General features: G+C 39.4%; 1 protein-coding gene across 5 annotated transcripts in view; it reads right to left on the bottom strand.

Moving 5' to 3' along the window:
• arhgef3 (Rho guanine nucleotide exchange factor (GEF) 3) overlaps positions 1–20,940 on the bottom strand; it is a 129,099-nt gene that overhangs the window by 60,918 nt on the left and 47,241 nt on the right. For 2 of the 5 annotated variants that reach the window (XM_017704867.2, XM_037532465.1), the window contains exon 3: positions 1,488–1,550. In XM_017704867.2, coding sequence (XP_017560356.1) covers positions 1,488–1,550 — 63 coding nt within the window. Of the gene's footprint in view, positions 1–1,487; positions 1,551–16,573; positions 16,712–20,940 lie in introns of those variants that run through there. The other 3 variants (XM_017704869.2, XM_037532468.1, XM_037532464.1) reach the window with 3 other exon arrangements.

Raw genomic sequence — 20,940 nt, 5'->3', positions numbered from 1 at the left:
TAAACGGCACTGGAAAAATAGACACGAGGAGAAATAGGCTTGCAAATTGCCTGACCTTTGGGAAAATTACAACTCAACATGTGTCACCTAAGAACCAATGCACTGGGAGCCATTTTCTGCAGGATATGGAGAATAAAGCTAGCAAACAGAGCAATCATGCTCTGTGTTTTCCCTCCAGACATCCTCAGGTTTCCTGCTTTATTATTCCCCCTCAGACTATAAAAGCAGCACAAGAAGATGGACATAAAGGTTAAGGAGATGTATGTATTTAGTAGAGGAACTGATTGAAGAAAATCGGAACAAGAGATAATGCCCCTCTAATGATGCCAGCTTTCCTACGTAACTAAAGGGATGAAAATGTGTGGCGCAAGTGAACGAGTCTATGATTACTCCGTTCTAAATCCACGGTCACACATAAAGGTTTCAGCACCCCCAAAGAAATTCCATGTTTTGTTGATTTTCTATATACAATTAGTATCTAATCCAGGGGTTGGCAACATGCAGCTCTGGAGCCACATGCAACTCTTTTACTGCCCTGTTGTGGCTGAATTAGCAGAATTAGACTTTTAGGTAAAAATAAAATATTCCTCCTTTGCAGTAAAATAAAGCTCTGCTGATCGTTTTAACACTGCTAATTCACCCTTTAACCCTGAAGATCAGTGCGCAGACTATGCTGATCACCCTAGAAACACAGACAACACTGTCACCTTGCTAGTAGCGAAAAGTCAAAGAGAAAGATTTAAGACAAACATTAATAATTTGGAAATGAATGGACTGGTTTGTATTTATTAGCAATCAAACTGGTTTCCTGATACCTTTAAAATGCAATAAGATACAAACACTAAAAAGTCATGAGGCTGAAGTCACTTCTCATTCACCAGCTTCTTGATCAAATGTTTCCGTTCCACCTTAAATGGTACAGCAGTTAAATGAGAAAATTTGAAAAAGAAGGTGGCAGATGAGAAGCTGATTTCAGCCTCGTAAAAAAAGTCCAGTGTTGAGAAACATTTTACAAGAAACTGTTCCACTTTTGAGGAAAAGTTTCCTGCCGGAGATGCGAGAAAAGTACCTGAAGTACAGCGTAAAAAAGTGGAAAGTGAGTCTGCATTTTGTTTATTTTTTTAGCCTATACTATTACATTAGCACTACTTACTGAGATATATTTACAACCAAGACGGTAAAACGTTATTTCAACAGATGGACATAAAATGCTGTGGCTACCAGGGTGGATTGATTTATGCTGAAAGGATGTCTCTTCTTAACATTTGTGCTGCCGACCTCTGACCTAACCTAACATTCACTAACCTAACAGTGACCTGAGCCTCAAGCCAAAAGAGGGCCATCAAAATGAAATGTCACAAAAGAATAAAAAGAAATGTGTCTTGCCCACAGCTCAGCGTTCAAATCCATCAGAAACTTCTTGGACTAAGTGGGATGTACTTTATGCACTGGTTTCACAATAGTTTCAAAAGCTTCCTCACACTTACGTTGATGTCCAGGCTGCAGAGACTGAGAGAGTCCACATCTCTCTTTCTTTGCTTCCTCTTCTTCTGTGAAGACAAAACCACATATGAGAAACATTAGCATGCAGTAATGAAATTGACATATTCCCCCTAAATAGACAAGCATAATAAAAGTGAAAAAAGAATGATGTATTCTAGGTAAACACAGTTCATATAGTACACTAGCACAAAACTGCATCTAAGCTGAGAAGCCCCACATAAGAGCCCTAAAGACCAGCAACTGTCACCTATGCAGTTTCTTTACTTTGTAACCTCTTCAACTCCTTGAGACCACCAGTGGCTCCAAAACGCACTCATAATGTCATATTCTTCATAACTTTCATATTTTATAAGCTACATTGAAAAGGTGGGTGTTGTATGAGGCTGCAACTGTCTTCTTTCCAGTCAAATTGATGGTGATGTCATTTTAAATCCTTATAATAAAAGAAGCTGAACTGAGAAGCTGATCCATTTTTCCAAAAATCTGGACTATAAATTATAAACAGATGGCGTCTCTTCAGTGATAAACTCTATTTCTTTTTAAAAATACAGAGCGCATCTAAGATTTTTGGCTTTTATCAGTAAATTGTACGCATATAGCAATATGTGTGTTCATAAAACATATTTTCTGTTCATTTGAGGGGAACTTTTACAAAAACGTACATTTAATTCAAAAACAAAAATAACCTTGAGAATAAGGACGCTTCCCACATCTCTCTGCTGTGATCAGTTGCATTTATGCACATTCATTATATTCATTTTATTACTGTCGCGCAAGCAAAGAAGAGGTGGCACAGAACTGCCCACCCAACAACAAGAGGTACTGATTTCACTTTTCAAGTGAACAAGAAGATAAACAATTACTAGCCAAAGCTGCTAGCTAGGTTAAACATCACACAGTTACATCCCAAAGTGGCTACTTACAGAAAGATGGACAATTAAACACCATAACTGGAGTGAGGTATACAAATGAGCAAACAAGTCACCACAGTCCTTTCTAAAGGTCAATTTTACATGAAACAGGAAAGCTTTTTAGCCATTTTGTACCATTCAATTTCTATTGGAATTCATTGAATACACCTTCTTATATCCAAATACCTACACTTTTTGTCCATTTTATCAGGTCTATTTAAAATACAGGTACACTTTATAGTTCAACAATTACAGACTGTAGTCCATCTGTTTCTCTGTATACTTTGTTAGCCCCCTTTCACCCTGTTCCTCATCGGTCAGGGCCCCAATTTGGGTGGTACGTCATTCTCAGCACTGCAGTGACACTGATTTGGTGGTAGTGCCAGTAAGAGTGGGTCAGACACAGTCCTGAAGAGCAGGGTTAATGAGGGCCAAAACAGTATGGAGAGAAACAGATGGACTACAGTCTGTAATTGTAGAACTACAAAGTGCACCTATATGATAGGTAAAGCTGATAAAATGGACAATGAGTGTAGGTAAAAGGTATACTTAATGTAGTGGCCAATCAGTGTAAACGTACTGCGCAAAAGACTTATGCACATTATTTAAAATCATTTATCTTGTCAACACATGTGATTGTGCCTGAAAAAACACTGTATCTTTATGATAAATACAAAGAAGTATATTTTACAACCCTGAGGCGCTTAGGAACCAATCACATACCAAATGAAAGAGGGAGTCAAAGTCATTTGCGTTCTTCACTTCAATAAGAGTGAATCCGTTGTAACTTTGCAAGGTGATTTTCATCAGCAGTGAACCTCCAACAGTTTGGAGCGTTCATCATTGGTTCCACAACACTAGATGATCTCCGAAATTGCACTGAAAGAGCAGTGAGTGCAGTGACACCTGACATGCTCAGTCGAGTATGGGATGAATTCAACTATGGCGTTGATGTTGTCCGTACAGCTGGAGGAGGTTCATATTAGGCACTTTATGCTCACTTAAACCATTTACACTTTTCTGCATTGTTCTGTACTGATTTACAAGTGAAATAAATCACTTTGAAATCAGATGAATCTATATACAGTAACTGTGTATTAAAATGTGCACAAGTGTTTTCTCTGTGTGTAATTGATCCAGTTCACAGTTCATTTAAGATAAGTACCTAAAAGTAGGCTATCATGCTCAAACTACCACCCCACAGCATAGTTCCATGTCGACTCCTGAACCCTGACACACTGTATCTTGTTTTTATGAACAAAATAAATACTTCTGATTTAAATTTTACTCCACCACAGACAAAAGGACTTTTTCTGTAACATTTATGATAAGACGGCACAGCCCACAGCCAGCATGTCTGAAGTTGCAATAGCTACTCAGCGTGTTATGTAACAGGAGCAAGCTGACAGTTGTGTAAATGGACCTCAGCAAACACTGACACATTTAAACTGGGGCAAAAAAACACATTCCAAAACAGACAAGCATGTCTCCATTTCCGAGCCTACTTAAGAAGGCGCTTATCGCAGCTAACTAAAACACACATTGGGCTTGAGTTCATTCCAACTTGCAGCAGTAGAATAAGCACTCCCTGGGAGCTCATAAAACTGCAAAAGCTTCAGGCTATATGCTCAAAAATGATGTGTTAACTAATAACACACTTTCTGTGTCATCACCGCTTTAGCACATTTGACCACAGTAAATGAGAACACAGTTATGTGTTCGATACCATCAGAAGATATTGTCAGGCTTAGGAGTTACACAAATACACTTTGCATTGTTTTAAGTCACAGATTTCACCAGCAATAACAAGCATGGTGCAATTTAGTAAAATACAGCAAGAAATTCTGTGAGAAGTGCAGATTCTCTATGTTCAATCCATACAGCATTAAGGAAATAATCCATTATGATTTGGATTAGATGAAAAGTTGATCAATGTGCGTACAGTCTTGCAGAAACGGTAACAACTTTCTTTTTATTTTTTGTCATTGTCATTTTTTGGACATCAAAACAATCGAAGGTAATTCATTATGTAACGTACTATGTAATTAAATAAAGGGTTTAATGGTTGAAATGCATTATTCAATTCACTATGATAAAGTACATTCGATATATTTTTTGATACAGTAAAATAAGGAGCGGCAGCAAGATTAACAATCATGAATATGGCCTGACTTTGGAATCACTGTTGGTTGCTTAAGTGTTGGTAGGCCTTTGCTCTAGTATTCCAGGTGTCTGCTAGCATGTTGCAAGGCCACTGCTATGGTATCTTAACTGATTTCTAAGGTACTGGTAGGCCATTGCTATGTTATCCCAGGTGGTTGCTAAGGCGTTGCTAGGCCATTTCTATGTTATCCCAGCTGATTTCTAAGGTACTGCTAGGCCGTCGCAAGGAATCCTTGGTGGTTGCTAAAGTGTTGCTAGGCAATCCCTGTGGTATCCTAGGTAGTTGCTAAGATGTTGCTATGCCACTGGGGTAGCGTGTGAGATTTGAGGCATCATTTGTAACAGATGTCACCACTCCGTCCCATGGGAACGAATCGTGTTTGAACAAACCCCTGTACAAAAATCATACATGGTCCCAAAAGCACAAGCGCACTATTATAGTATTATAATATACTACTATACCATTATATATAGTCTCTATGATCTTTAACAGTTTTGTGGTTCTAGCCACAGAAGAAGAAAGAAGAAGAAAAAAGAAAACTAAGAACCCCTTTAAACCTCAGGCTTATGACACACTAAGGCTTATTATTCAGTAACTGCAGTTACATCAAAGCAAATTTGCTGAGCCATTCTTAGATTATAGAAATGTGTAATAAAACATTGGGCCCACTGGTAGGCCCTGGCCTTTTAAGGGATTCATAATATTTTATACAAGCATACCTACACATTTCTGCTACAAAAGAAAATCTATTTTGCAAATTTATTTACGGATTGTAACAGAGTTGCAACAGTCTTTGAAAAGTCAGCCAAAAATGAAAAAAAACAACATTTATTTATTTGGCCTCATGAAGTACATGTGTAAACAAGTAAATGCATGAATAGAAATATAAAAGACACACATCAGTTGTTTTTTGTAGCAATAATCTGATTAAATAAAACAATAATAAGCCCAGAAAAGACTGGCATGCCCACTCTACATAGAGGAAGGGATCTGCCCCAGGTAGAGAAGTTTAAGTATTTCAGGGTCTCGTTCACGAGTGATAGGGAGGGGGAACGGGAAATCGGCCACAGGCTGGGGGAGGCAGCAGCAGTAATTCGGTCGCTGTACTGGACTCTAGTGGTGAAGAGGGAGCTGAGCCATAAGGCTGTTCACCAGTTGGTCTACATCCCAACCCTCACCTGTGGTCATGAGCTGAGGGTAATTAAATTTTTTTTTTCCTTTTTTTTCCCCCCGATTTTCTCCCCAATTTAGTCGTATCCAAATTCCGCCCGCTAGTTAGGACTCCCCCAATCACACGATGCTATCAACGCTAGGAGGGTGATGGCTAACACAGTCTACCTCTGAGACCTGTGAAACCAGCCACCGCGTCTTTTCGAACTGCTGCTCATGCAACGTCACGGGACAGCGAACGCGCTGGGAGGAAAGCGCCAACCGCCCGATCTGTTACATCAGCTAACAGACACCTGCGCTGACTAGCATCGCGTTGAGTGATGGGAGGAGAAGAAGAGGCCATCCTACCCACCCAGAGAGAGCGAGGACAATTGTGCTCTCTTGGACTCCCGGCTACGGATGGCTGTAGCATCACCAGGGATCGAACTTGCGATCTCCTGATGATAGGGCCAACGCTTAGATGGTTGCGCCTCTCGGGAGCCCTACTGAGCTGAGGGTAATGACCGAAAGAATACGATTTTGGATGCAAAAGACAGAAATGGGCTTTCTTTGTAGGATGAAAGGCTACACTCGATAGGGTGAGGAGCTCGGTCATCCAGGAGAAGCTCAAAATAGAGCCACCACTCGTTCACATTGAGAGGACCCAGTTGAGGTGGTTTGTGCATCTGATCAGGATGCCACCTGTTTACCAGGCCTACTGGGACAAGACAGCAAAGTCGTCCTAGGACCTGCTGGACAGATTAACTTGGAAGCAGCTCAGGGTCCCCCACACTGAGGGAGGAAGTCTTGGTGGGACAGAGTCATCTGGGATCCTATGCTCTCCTTACTGCTACTGTAACCCCAGCTAGATCAAGAGGTTTAAGATGATGATGATGATGATGATGATGATGATGATGATGATAATAATAATAATAATAAGCTCTTACTGATGTGAATTGCACCCTAAAAAATTTGTACGGTCACTCAGAAAAAAACTGCAATCTTTTGTTCACTGTTGGAAAACACAGAAGCACACAGAAAGCTGAGATTCTGTATGCTGATACATCTTACTGTGGCCAGTGTGAGCTCCACTGGAGGCAGATTTAAACAAGTTAAATGGGCCATTAATACATTATCACAATGGACCGAGGGCAAAGCCTAGTAACATTTAGGAAGCTTTATGTATAAGAGTGTAGTTATAAAGTCATTCAGGGTGGTTACGAATATAATATGTTAATCCATTTTCAGTTTATTGAAGCATTTAACAATAGAAAAGTCTAATATTTTACAATAATTGTGCTCTGTATTGTACCAATCTAATACAATATTCACAAGCCAATATGAAAGCCTCCCGTTAAAACACTAGCCACAAGATAACATGGTAGTCTTGTTACAGCAATACGATATGATACACAGTGATACAATCCAATACAACATGTTGTATTATTACATTAGCAAATTACATATTTAATTAGGTAATTACACTTGAAATGTAAAAGAAAAGTTCGTAACTCTCAATGCTCAGGGGTTAAAACGTCTGTTTTAAGAGTGCATAAATGTACATTGACTGGGCATAATGGAACATTCCAAAACACTGGGCTTATCAAAACCATAATGTGTCTGTATTTGTGGTAACATTTGACTGTAAATTTAATGATGGATCATCTTTATGGCCTACTTCACTATTGCAGAAGCAAAACCAGTTGCCGTACAGATTACAGTTAATAGAGCAGTTTGTTAAAATTGATACCATCCGCTGTTTCCCTTTGCTATACAGCACAGTGGTCTAGAGTGCTATTGTTGCTCCATAACTGTTTATTCTCCATGACAACCAGCATTTCCCAGCGCTGAATTTCTGCATCCTGCTACCGCTCTGGCCCAACGGCTACACAGAGGTCAGCCTGAGGAGTAAAACAATGGCACACGTGAAGCATGGAGAGTCGGTCTGGTGCCAATGACCTAAGCACAACCCCCCCTATAGTATACATTCACAGGTATGGTCTTGACATAAACAGCACTTTGCCATAATGGCAGGAAATCCATGATCCAGCGCTCGCATCCAACAACAACACATTCATATTGTGACCAGTTTAGATGTATGAACGCTAGGCTTGCAGAGACCTATAATAAGGTCATGCCATTATCAATGTCTTTTTGGGTGTGAAGATTGTGGTGTTAGACCACGAAAAGGGTACGGGTTCACGTCTTTTCGGTTCACCTACATAGGACGGGAAACTTTACTGGTGCATGAAAGGTCTGCAGGAGATAAGCAGGTCTACAGAAGACCTGCCACCTTCTCACTGAAAGAAAAAGCTGCACCATACTCAAAATGAAACCATGTCGAGGTTTTAGGGATCACACTCATCAAAGAGTTAGCAAACCAAGACCGTTAACTTGTGTGGGAGAGAATCAGTGATTACTCAGCATAAGTGAGAGTGAAGCGGTAAGGCTGACATTAAGCCACAGTAAAACTCCTTGTGTATGACACTGACAATGCTAGAATAACTACAGAGATAAAGCAATTTTCTGAAGAGATTATATAAAGGAAATGCATCTGCTTAAGGAACAGGAAACTAAATGGAAAAACAGGAGTTTCCAGAATTGGAATTTAAAAGATACAGACAAAATGGGACTCTTAACAACCTTAAGACCACCTGTGGCTCCAAAACACACTTTGTCATATTCTTCATAACTTTCATATTTCATAAGCTACATTCAAAAGGTGGGTATCGTATGAGGCTGTAACTCTTCTTTCCAGTCAAATAGATGGTGATGTCATTTTAAACCCTTATAATAAAAGAAGCTGAACTCTGCTGAAAGTCGACCCATTTTTCCACAAATCTGGGCTATAAACTATAAACAGATGGCGTCTCTTCAGTGATCTGCTCTGTAAAAATTATTTTTATAAAATAATACAAAGGGCGTCTAGGATTTTTGGCTTTCAGCAGTAAGTTGTAAGCATATAATAATATGTGTGATCATAAAACACATTCTGTTAATTTGAGGGGAGATTTTATAAAATATAAAATAAATAAAATAAAGATTTACAGTTATTTCATGCAGTTACTGAATAATTTGCCTTATGATTTGGTCACTTAAATTCAGATGGACAAACCACAACATACCCTGGAGAATAAGAGGTTAAATCTGTGGGAAAATCAAGCTCATTTCATGCCTACATAGGCAACTGTTAGTTCTTTAGTCCACTTACTAAAGTATTTAAGTAACAACATTTTTACTTGAGTTTGTGTTTCTGCGACTCTTGTACACAAGTCCAAGCCTTTAAAAAGCCAAAAGCACACATTCCAACCTTCTGAACTCACACTAACCACACTCCAGGTGTGAAAATGTGAACAACTGATGTACTGTACAAACATGTCCCATCCTTGCACATCAGTGTTCTATCTCTGGCTGCTGAATCACAACTTGATTCACGGATTCTTCTTACTGCTATTAAACATCATTGCCCAGAAGTTTCTCCAAGACTTCCAGCTTCCCCCTTGCCACCCACTGGGAGTACACACACTGCAGTAACTTGGGCCAAGTCCTCTAGCCAGAGGGGGAGAAAAGACTGCAATTGAGAGGGGCTGGGGAGTCTCAACCTTAATGAAGCACTTCCATTTAGACAAACACGCATTCCTCCAAAGAGCTTGAGGGTCCTCTGTGCGCACTTAAAAAATAAGGGTGCCAAAAAGACTTCCTTGGATGGTGGCCATAGAAGGACCACTTCTGATTCCCCAAAGAACCTTTTAATAGATGGTTCTTAAATGAGACATGTGTGTTTGAGATGTTTTGTAGCAGTTGTAGCTGTTGTATGAAAGGCTTTTTCCTTTTTATTCATTTTTAATATTCTTTTCACATTTTAAGACTAATAACTAGAACTGTAGAACTGCCCAAACCAAGAGCAATTTAGGAGTCTTTCAAGTGTGAATAGAGTGAGAGTGAATAGAGCTCATACAGGTCACTTCAGCCCTTTAACATTAATTTGCCTTACTTAATCAGGACAAGATCAAACTACAGCACAGGGCTCAACTATTAATCACGTTTATATTAAAAATGCCATTTTAAAATCACTTAAGCTGCAATTTTAATTATACAATATATTTCCAAAAGTATTCAGTCACCCATCCAAATCATTGAATTCAGGTGTTCCAATCACTTCCATGGCCACAGGTGTATAAAACCAAGCACCTAGGCCTGCAGACTGCTTCTACAGACATTAGTGAAAGAATGGGTCGCTCTCAGGAGCTCAGTGAATTCCAGCATGGTACCGTGATCGGACGCCACCTGTGCAACAAGTCCAGTCATGAAATTTCCTCATTACTAAATATTCCACAGTCAACTGTCAGTTGGATTATAACAAAGTGGAAGTGACTGGGAACGACAGCAACTCAGCCACAAAGTGGTCGACCACGTAAAATGACAGAGCGGGGTCAGTGGATGCTGAGGAGCATAGTGCACAGAGGTCACCAACTTTCTGCAGAGTCAATCACTACAGACCTCCACCCTTCATGTGTCCTTCAGATTAGCTCAAGAACAGCGTACAGAGCTTCGAGGAATGGGTTTACATGGCCGAGTAGCTGCATCCAAGCCTTACATCACCAAGCGCAATGCAAAGCGTTGAATGCAGTGGTGTAAAGTGCGACCGCTAGACTCTAGAGCAGTGGAGACGTGTTCCCTGGAGTGACGAATCACGCTTCTCCATCTGGCAATCCAATGGACGAGTCTGGGTTTAGCAGTTGCCAGGAGAACGGTACTTTTCTGACTGCATTGTGCCAAGTGTAAAGTTTGGTGGAGGGGGGATCATGGTGTGGGGTTGTTTTTCAGAAATTTGGCTCAGCCCCTTAGTTCCAGTGAAAAGAACTCTTAAAGCTTCAGCACCAAGAGACTTTGAACAACTTCATGCTCCCAACTTTGTGGGAACAGTTTGAGGACGGCCCCTTCCTGTTCCAACATGACTGTGCACCAGTGCACAAAGTAGGTCCATAAAGACATGGATGAGCAAGTTTGGTGTGGAAGAATTTGACTGGCCTGCACAGAGTCCAGAGAGTATTTACATTGTATATCTAGAGCTTCATTTACAGAAACTGATCACATTTAAACTGTAACACTGGTCAGTAAAAATTTTAATTAGATAACACCCCTACTATAGTAATATGAATGCACAGAGGTTAAAGGGCACCTACAAAAGAATCCTGTGATTATATGGGAACTTCAATTATGCAACAAGATAAACTGCTCTAAAAAGTTGACCTCAGTCATAATATATTCACACAGATATTACAAGACTAACCAGGATGTAATTACTGTCCAAAGAAGAGCTTGCATCTCCAAACTGTAGGTGAGTTAATGTAAAGAGAGTTTCGTCCAAGTGATTTTGTAATGACAATGTAAAGAACAGCTGCCGTGTTCAAATCATTCAGAAAAAAAAAAAAAAAAAAAAAAAAAAAAATTATAGATGCACATTTTTCTTTGGACAGCAATGACATGTGACGTCTCAGAAGGCAGTAGATCCTTGACCTTTACTTCACAACTTTTACTATTCTGACCTCTAATATGATTCACTTGGACTTCTTTAAGAAACGGTTCTATGCACGATGGAATCTCAGAGCTCCCCTTGTAAGTTCTTCAGTTTGACTATTCTGGTACGATTCAGAATGATAAAACACTGAATAATCAAATGTGACTGGCGGAACTATTTACACAAAAGTGGAATATAGACAAAAAAGGTTTCAAAATTGCCAGAAATTTTTATGTTGACCAAAACTGATTATAATGTATTATAACATTCCAAAATGTATTAAAGCATATTTCTTCTAACAAAAATACAGAAGGTTCCAGCGTGAAAACATAGTATGTTCTCCATCAGTGCAACATCTCACTGGAGAGAGTGTGATTTGTTAAGATGACACCATGCACTGGGTTGCTCTCCCTCACTCTCAGTGTCTGAGTGTCACCTCCAGGGGGTCGTTGTGAAGGTGAGAAGAAGGGCAGCAGAGCAGGTGCAGACACTACTAAGTCTTTTGCTCCAAGCTCTTCACGGAAGAGCAAGGAGTGCATCTGCACCTCACAGATGGGGAGGATCTCACTGCCTTAAAACCCTACAGGGGCTGTTTGTTTTCTGTTCAGAAAGAGATTACCGAAAAAATGTGTAGAATATATAAATAAAATTGATGTCTTGTGGCAATGAACTAAAGAAAAAAGAAAGCCAAGCTGACATAAATTGACTGACTGACCAACATTTACAAAACCCAATCACAAATGCAATCATTCCTGATTCCTGAATTCTAACAGCAACTATTTGGTGAAAAATTAAATGGATTGAGTTTCTCTGTATATATTTGATCAGCAAAGACACAATCAGTTGGCCGAAGTTTGCTTGTTTAGCTTTGATCCTATTTAGTTCTGGAGCTCTTCATGTAGTTAACAGATAACTAAAATCAAACGCTTAGTTAAAATAGGTATTAAACCTCATTGACTGGCTGTTGTATGTAGCTATACAATGTAATTCATGTAATTAAATTATTATATAAGTGTAAGAAAGTTGTGTAATTGTGTAAAATTAACACACAGACTACACACTACAGTTTAGCTAAGCTAATACCCATAAACACTACAAGAATTTTATAAAAACACTATAAAATCAGCATCTACATAAATCCCATAAAGCCTATAACACTAAACATGGTAGGCTGTGTGTAGGGGGCCTCCAGTAGGCTACACTCTTCTTATAGCTTCAAACTGCTAGCTGCTTGTTGCTAATAGTTTTAAGTTGTTTCAGCTGGTTTGTTTAGTCAGTCACAAAATGCATTAGAATGCTAATAAATGTGAGGCGGCATCCCTCAGACGGTAAATTTCAGATTTCATTATGGCTCCTATTTTTGTCCATTCTTATAGACATATAGTGTCATACAATATCGAAAACGTATAGATCTATTTGAGATTACTGTGCAAACTGACATGGTTTGAGGCAATTACGTGATGCTTTAGACATCTGGGGCAAAATTAAAGAAGGAAACTTCCGACATTAAATATGTTGGCTGTTTTGGAGTAATGGGAAGTTTACATCAGTTTCCTGGAAGATGCAAGTGAAGTCAAGTGAAAGCCGTTTTATCCATCTTCTGGATAAAGCATAGCTTTATGCTTTCTATGAAGAGTAAGTTTCCTGCCCAAGGAATACAAAAAGGGTCCGCATGTCCAACACCACACTGAAAACTTGTGATTTTTTTTTCCCCTGTTAAGTCCGGAAGTAAAAAAGGAAATTTTGAGAATTTTGAAAAATCAAAATGAAAGCAAAAGGGGGACACAACAAACAGCAAGATATTCTGAAGGTCATGTAAATATTTAAAACTCTTTTCTCAAAATGCTACTCATTTCTTTTCAAAATGCTAATTATGCAAAATGCTTTTCGGGGCAGTTGTGGGCTGGAGGTTAGGGAACTGGCCCTGTAACCGGAAGGGTGCCGGTTTGATCCCCAGTGCCGACAGTCCATGACTGAGGTGTCCCTGAGCAAGACACCTAACCCCCAATTGCTCCCCGGGCGAAGTGGATACGGCTGCCCACCGCTCCTGGCAAGTGTGCTCACTGCCCCCTAGTGTGTGTGTATTCACTAGCGTGTATGTGGTGTTTCACTTCATGGATGGGTTAAATGCGAAGGTGGAATTTCCCCATTTGTGGGATTAAAAAAGTATCACTTAATTATAAGCATTTTCACTAGTGGTCTCAGGCTTCTGGACCCTACTATATAGCATTTAATTTAATTCCACTGTGCTAAACAAGGGCCATCACTTATGTCTTTGGGTTAGTGAGCATTTCAGTATGTCTCTGGAATCTCTGAAAGTCACTTTGAGTAAACACAGCTACACGGCTAAATAGTTTAAAAACCTCATTACAGCCAGGACTGTACATCTGTTCCAGTCATTCCTGTAGGATATTTGTTTAATGTGTTTCTTCACAAACTGTATGCACAAAAAAGTCATCACTTGAGAGTAGTTATCTCCACATCTACTGGTGTGTGTCTCGACATAACTTGTGAAGACCGACAACAACAGGAAATTTGAGGGCTTTCAGGTTGGAATGTGCTACTGAGCAGATGTCTATGGAATGAATGGAAGTCGATGCTGTTCACTTGGTCCAGGTGTAATTAGTCTATGTATTCTTTCTACGGTTTCCCAGGCAGCAAGACCTTAAAGTCATCCTTAAAGTCATAACAAGAAAACTTGCCACTGCTGGGGTAAAGGGGTGCCACTGCTGGGGTAAAGTTTAGTTTTTATTAGGGTAATTCTCTATACTAGGCTTTTCTGTTGTCCATCTGGAAGCAAAGGCAGGCAAAAGGGCAGATATTTCATCCCAGTGTTCAAGTCTGTTCCACCCTGTTCCACACTACTTCTAATGAGTAAATCCATGTGCACCAATTGCTGAAGCAGCTGTTCAACTGCAAAAGCATTGCCAATAGAATGGGAGGCCCTGGAGCAGTCGTATATGAGCCTATGCCCAATCGCCATGCCCGATGCCAGGCACTGGCTAGAGGGGTATAAAGCTCCCCAGCATGGAACTGAGGAGCAGTGGACCATTATCTAGAGAAATGGAATTCCATCCAACACCTTTTGGACAAGTTGGAGTAACATTTGAGATCCAGAACTGATCATCCAACATCATCTCATTAAAGCTCTTGTGGCTGAATGCAATCAACTCCTCACAGCAATGTCAAAATCTAGTGCAAAGCCTTCACAGAAGAGTCAAGGCTGTTATTACAGCAGAGGAGAACAAACTACCTGTTAATAACTTTCAGTAGAAACACTGGATGAGCAAGCGTCTACAAACTTTTGGATAGATTAAAATTTTTAATTAATAGTCTGGTTGGCTACCAAAAAGCCTTTGTAGAGTCAAGGCTGCTTTCTATTGTACATCAGCCGTTATCTAGTAGGCAAACAATCCAGATCACTCTGAAGATATAGTGTAGCTTGGGGGTAAGATTTCACAGGGAAGTATGACGCACAATAACACATTTGGTCAGGAAGCTCAGCTTCTCTAATTTAATTTGGAATGGAATGTGTCATAAATGTATGAGAGGCAACATGTTCAGTCTTAAAGGGTCAAGTTGGTATACAGGCCCATATACACTGCACAGCATGTGGTGGCCTAGTGAACATTTTTACTTTGCTTCACCATACACTTATTTACATACATTCGCCTCGATGTTACTGTGGTGTCTCTGGCTTGTCTAGGATGCTACATGTACTTTCCCTTCCAGACGGGTATTTTCCAAGATAACCTGTTTCACTCTTGGTTACATATCAGCACAGTGCCAACACATAAGGCAGCCTACACTGTCGTATTTTAAATGTCACTGGGGACAGTATAACTCAAAGAATTGTGCAGGTTCATCCTATTTTTTTATTTATTTAAAAACTACTTAAAATACTTTTGTAAACTGGATAATTCCAGTTCTAAAAACTGATTAGCTCAGTCGCCTTCCAAGTTATTGCAAAACACATCTACAGTGATGTACAAGGGACCATTCATCTGGACAACAATTGTGTTTCTACTAGTTAAAACACCATGTAACAACAAAAACATACACAAATATTAATGCATTAACAAGTAACAATTTTAAAGAATTTTTTTTGTAAGCTGGTTTGAAGATTTGGTTAAAGTTTGGCTCCAGATTCTCCTGGATGACGCCAGCCATCACATCCATCACCAGCACACTAGGTTTAACCTAATGATGCACTCATCAGCCAAAACCAGGTACTGAATGATAACTACAAATAATACTGGACTGCCATCACTACTTATTGTATTGATGTAATTTCACACATTAATCCTATTAGTAACTGTAAAATTCACAGAAAATTAGTGCAAATTCAAACAAAGAAGTTGCTGGCGTTCTCAGAACAGTGAACTGCCCCCCCACCCCCTCCCCCCCTTACTCGAATCATGAGCAGCAGAAAAAAAATCAACCAACTTCTAAATGTAAATAGAAAATAAAAATATTCCTGGAGATTTCTTTGAAAACTGAATGCAGGTTCCCCTAAAAATAATGGGAGCTGTAATAAAGGCAAAGAGTGGACAAACTAAAAACAGAAAATTATGACATTATATTCAGTTAACACATCAGGAAAACATGTTGGTGTACAATTCTGTTAAATATGTTTTCTGCTTTCTTTTCTAAAACTGAGAAATGAATAACTTGTACCAATAAATGAAGGGTGGTCCTTCACTTTTGTATGTGACTTACTTCCTGATGTGATGTGATGTAATATTAGCAATTTCATGAGATATTACTGGAACCAAACGAAAAAAAAGCTTTTGAAACTGTGATGTTAAAATGTTTTATGTTGTTATGGGAGCATGAAGAGTCCAAAGGTTTACACAAAGGCTCTTGCTACTACTTTTGTACACTCAGAGAACAATTGAAGCAGCCTGATTGTGAAAGCCAGCAGGTGATTCTTCAGATTTACTTATTACAAGTAAGTCAACCAAGGTTTACTTGAAACACTTGAAAAAAAAAATAAAGCGAACAGACTGAGAACAGATTCTCAGTTTCTTATATTTAGTTTAGTAAGAGAATTTCTTACACTCTTGGCTTGGATGTAAGGTTCTAGAATGGTACCGGATGGTACAGAATCTTTGATAAAGGTTCTTTACACTTGAAGTTTCTTCACACTCACACATCTCATTTGCAAAAATGGCTATTCTGAAAGAAACCAATCAGCATCTTTCAGCATCTTCTACAGTATGTAGTAAACACCGACAAACGGCACAAACTATGACTGATGTTACGTAACCATCCTTAGTACTAAACTAGCTTGTACTAACAACCATTCACACTCACATCACTCACCTGATTAATGAAAAGACAGCACCCCATCATTAGGAACTATTGTAATGTTCCTCAATCCTGAAATCACCCTGAAAATTCACACTGGCGACGTTTCCACGCAGTCTCGCCCTCACCCATCAGCCGGCACAGGACACACTGAGGTAATAGTGAGTGAGTGTGTGTGTGTGTGTGCGTACACTAAAGGAGACAGGGCCTCGGCGCGACAAACAGGATGTGCGAGAGGGGAAGCTGCAGCAGTGCTATATCGGGGTAAAGCAGGAGCTAACCTTGCTGTTTTTGTTTGTCTTTTGGCAGCTGGCGTCAGGACACCTTCAGACGCCCTGAAGCAGCAGGAGCTATTCCGCTGGTTTGCCTTTAAGTGCACTGTGCACCAAGCCAGGTCATAACTTTTTTTTTTTTTTATGTAGGCCTCTAGCCTTCTAAGGATTTTAAAGGTGAACCCTAATGATCTTTCAAGATTTATGCACAATTCAATGGTTGAGATGCAATTCAGAGTGGTTTAAGGTGAAATGAAAGTACATCGCAGTGAAACGTATCCACATGGATTTATTTACAATGATGGTGAGCCATCGTGCAAATTCAACCATTTCATTTTCTATCCAAACTGACCATTTTGCCTTATAGCGCCCAACAAGTACTTCTCTGTTATGAATGGCGAATAAAGACCTTTTCAAAACTATCGTTAAACTATATTTCAGTCAGCATATTCATAACCTGTTCATGTAATAGCTTTCTGCAATGGAGCATCTAAAGGCTTTAAAGTCTTTGGATGTCTGGTTCCTATCATTACCACTGTGAACAAATCTGACTCGCTACATTTCTCTGCAATGAAACACTTCAACATCAAACCGCTCTGAAGTGCTTTGTTTAAAATTTAGACATTTAGTTATGCGGAAACTCTGAACTCCCTTTTAAGGCATTGCTGCAATCTGCACAGTTAATAAGCTTTAAAAAATGTACCAACTTTGAAAAGTTGGTAAATTTGGAGAACAGTTTGTTGTTCAAAGGAATATGTAGGACTATTCTAAAGCAGCAGTCACACACAAGTAAAATCTGGCTTAAAAAAAAACAAAAAACAATTCTCTTGAATCGAGACCACAAGACCACAAAAAAAAGATGTTTCCCATAGTGATAAATTTCACTTATTGTCAATTTAATCTAACAACTCTAACACTGCGAATTCGCAAACCTTAGAAACATCAGGCAATAGAAAAAATAAGGCAAGCTGTTGGTATCTTTTTTCTGGAAAATACGAAGCGGATAAATCAGTATTGATGTTGCTTGTGACTCACAGTTGCGCCAAAAAAACCCCCCAAAAAAAACCTAGTTAACCAGATAAATTTAACTGTTTACTTGACTATACACTCCCTTCAAAACCACGTGTACTCTCCAGACCTTTACTCTACCCCCGACAGTGCGACTGCGGCTTAAGACTGAGCTAACTCACGGCTATGAACGAAGTAACAAGATTAGCGTAAAACACAACCAAATGCATCGAAAACGATTTCATATAATGGACAATCTAGAATAATCCAGTTTAAAGGCACAACCCATTTTCTCTAATGTTACTCAGTGTTAATATTCCAATCGAAAGAATTTTCACATGCTAATAAAAGTTCTCAAATGTAGATCAAAGCAAACGATAAAACACTGAACCTTAAAATCTGATCCGATATAACGTAAGTGCGTATTAATACTCGTTGTGAGAACAGGAAGCTGGGAAATCTCAGTGAAACTTCCCGGAAACAAAACGGCTTCCTGCCAGCATTTCCTGCATGAGGGTTGTAGACCTGCCCTGAACACCTCAGGTCTGTCTGATCACTTGTAGTACATGTAATTACAATGAGGATTCACTTAAAATGGATATGCAATGAAAACATCACTATAACAAGGCAAAAAGTAGGGCATGTGACAGTGGTTAAGAAGTGCAGCTTGCAAGTGCCTAACGGCTTGTGGCTCACTAAACATGTTTGGTTTGGCTTTTGGAAATTGTGAAGAAAAGTCTTTAAAGCAGCTTATTGCTTTAGAGGGTAATGTTTCACAGTTGCGCCTTATGCCAGTTTAGCACCATGAAGCCTGGGGTGAATATCATATATCTTGCATATGACACAAACAGGCTTTTAGCACATTTATCACATTCACAAAATGTGTAAAACAGCATTAATCAGGCAGCTACAAGCTGTTTAGTCTTGTGGTTATCTTGGAACACTCAAATGAATCACAACTCAGCACTTGAGTTGACCTGAGCGTTTGTAACCATCAGGGCAGAGTATTACGGACTGCCACGTCCCAGTAATGATGGAATGGTGAAACATCTTCATCTCTGGGTGTTGGAGGATCAAGTCTGTAAAAGTAGGCCAGCGGGGAAACAGGAAAGGTCTAAGTCAAAACATGTTTCCACTGGTTGAGCCATAACCTCTGAACAGCAGCATGTGTGGATCCCTCATGTAGGTTCTCTACTGTTCAGTGACAGACACCTGAGAACATGTTGTTCATTTCGTAGTTTGGCATTATTATCCTGATGAGGCCTGGACCGGAGTCATTGTTCTCTATGGGAAAACTCAGTCCTTTTTTTTTCTCTTTTTCTTTTCTTTTTTTTTTTTTTTTAAAGGCCCCGTTGTGCTCTGTAGTTAACTGACAAGCTTAAATATTTAGTTCTACACTATTTTTTACCCATGAAAATCGCTGTGATTTGAATTACGAGGGTGTAAAGTAATTGTAATAGCAAGGCAGCTATAAACAATATATCGCTGTTGTCGGAAAAACAAAACCTCGTATCTCCAAAATGACAATTTTACAGGAGAAGGAAAAAACACACTTTACTTTCAATGCAAGTCAATGGAACCAGACATTTTTCCAAGCCATGTTGGGCCGTTTCTTTTGGTCCACTCATTATTAAATTTACCTACAGCATAAAGGGCAGCAGACATTTTCAAATTATGTCAAAAACTGGAAAACGTCAAAAATGGAGATACAAGGTTTTGTTCCGACAGCAGCAATATGCTACAGGTGTGCAAACTCTCATGAGCATTTAATTAAGCATTTTTATCATAAGTCTGGCAATCTCAACCAAATGGGTGGTATTGTTCATTGATGGGGACGATTTTCAAAAATGGCATTCATTTCTTCTGACGTTAGCATATCCTCTTGTGTCGCCTTTTTTGAGCAACCAGAATGAACTCTGATGTAGTATTTCCCTCATTTTTTCAGCAATCGTTTGTCTGGCTGTCTCACTGTGATAACCAGCTACATGAGGTAGTACTGTATCTGCAGTGGAAACAAAGTAGCTGGTACCAAAAGAGAGTCGAGTCAAGTCGAGCTGTACCATGCAGTAGGAAAGTGGCTTAATACAGTCACCACAGCTGTCCTGTTGCTTTTATAGAACAATTCTGCAAAATAATAAAAACAGTAAAGCAAAAAAACTTTTTCTACTGCCAATAAAATTATTAGCCTTATGATGTTCAGATGGAGCCATAAAACTTGCAATATCAGGTTCAACTCAACTTTTCCCATACTTGCAAAGTAGCCCTTCTCGTTAGCCAAATTGTATTCCAGTTTGTTTTTTTTACGGTCACAGATTTTATTGATGGTATACAAAATACTCATCTTCTGTTTTTATATATACTAAACTTAGTAACTGCAGCGTCAAGCAATACCGTGCTCTGCAACCAGTACTCAGCGAATGGTACAGGGATCGTGAAAAAACATTAATGTTATGTCATGTCACCAGTAAACTGTGAACCTGGATCAAAACCTGATTTGTGTGTAAAAACAAGAGCCAGAGGAATGAGACTTGGGATTGTATCATCAGCACAGTTCATTGGACCATGCTTTTATTTGTTAGCTTGATGCAACCCAACCTTAAATATACATTTCAAACGTCTTTTTCGGTCATTTTGGTTTTGGGCATTATGAAAATGCTGCTGTGCGCTACCAAATATTTGCACCTAGTCGAGATGCCCCTAAGATTTCATTTGCAAATTCTCCACAATCCCAGATGGCAGCCATCTTTGCAATTGCTTTGGTTGTATTCCACACGAAATCTTCATTGTTGCACTAAGTCAATTATCTGTGTGACTGAGGGTCATGCAATAGTTTCCAGGTGTTGAGGCATCAACATCTACCCACACTGCATCTTTCTCGAAAGCAAACAGAGTGAGTAGGGGATATGAGAAAATGGATCAAAACAAGATGTCGTACTGATGGTAGGATAATTAGCAGCACAAAAGCCGGTGAGATATTTATCGGTATGATGCAAATAAAGCCAAAAAAATTAGTATATGAGGTCCGTTCTGGCTTGGCTGCCTTGGCAATCCATTTTAGCGATGAAACCAATCATTAGTGTATGAGAAATTGAAGTAGCATGA

The sequence above is a fragment of the Pygocentrus nattereri genome, chromosome 21 (genome assembly GCF_015220715.1).
Source record: "Pygocentrus nattereri isolate fPygNat1 chromosome 21, fPygNat1.pri, whole genome shotgun sequence".
Taxonomy (NCBI): Eukaryota; Metazoa; Chordata; class Actinopteri; order Characiformes; family Serrasalmidae; genus Pygocentrus; species Pygocentrus nattereri.
This window is presented reverse-complemented; position numbering and strand designations above follow the sequence as displayed.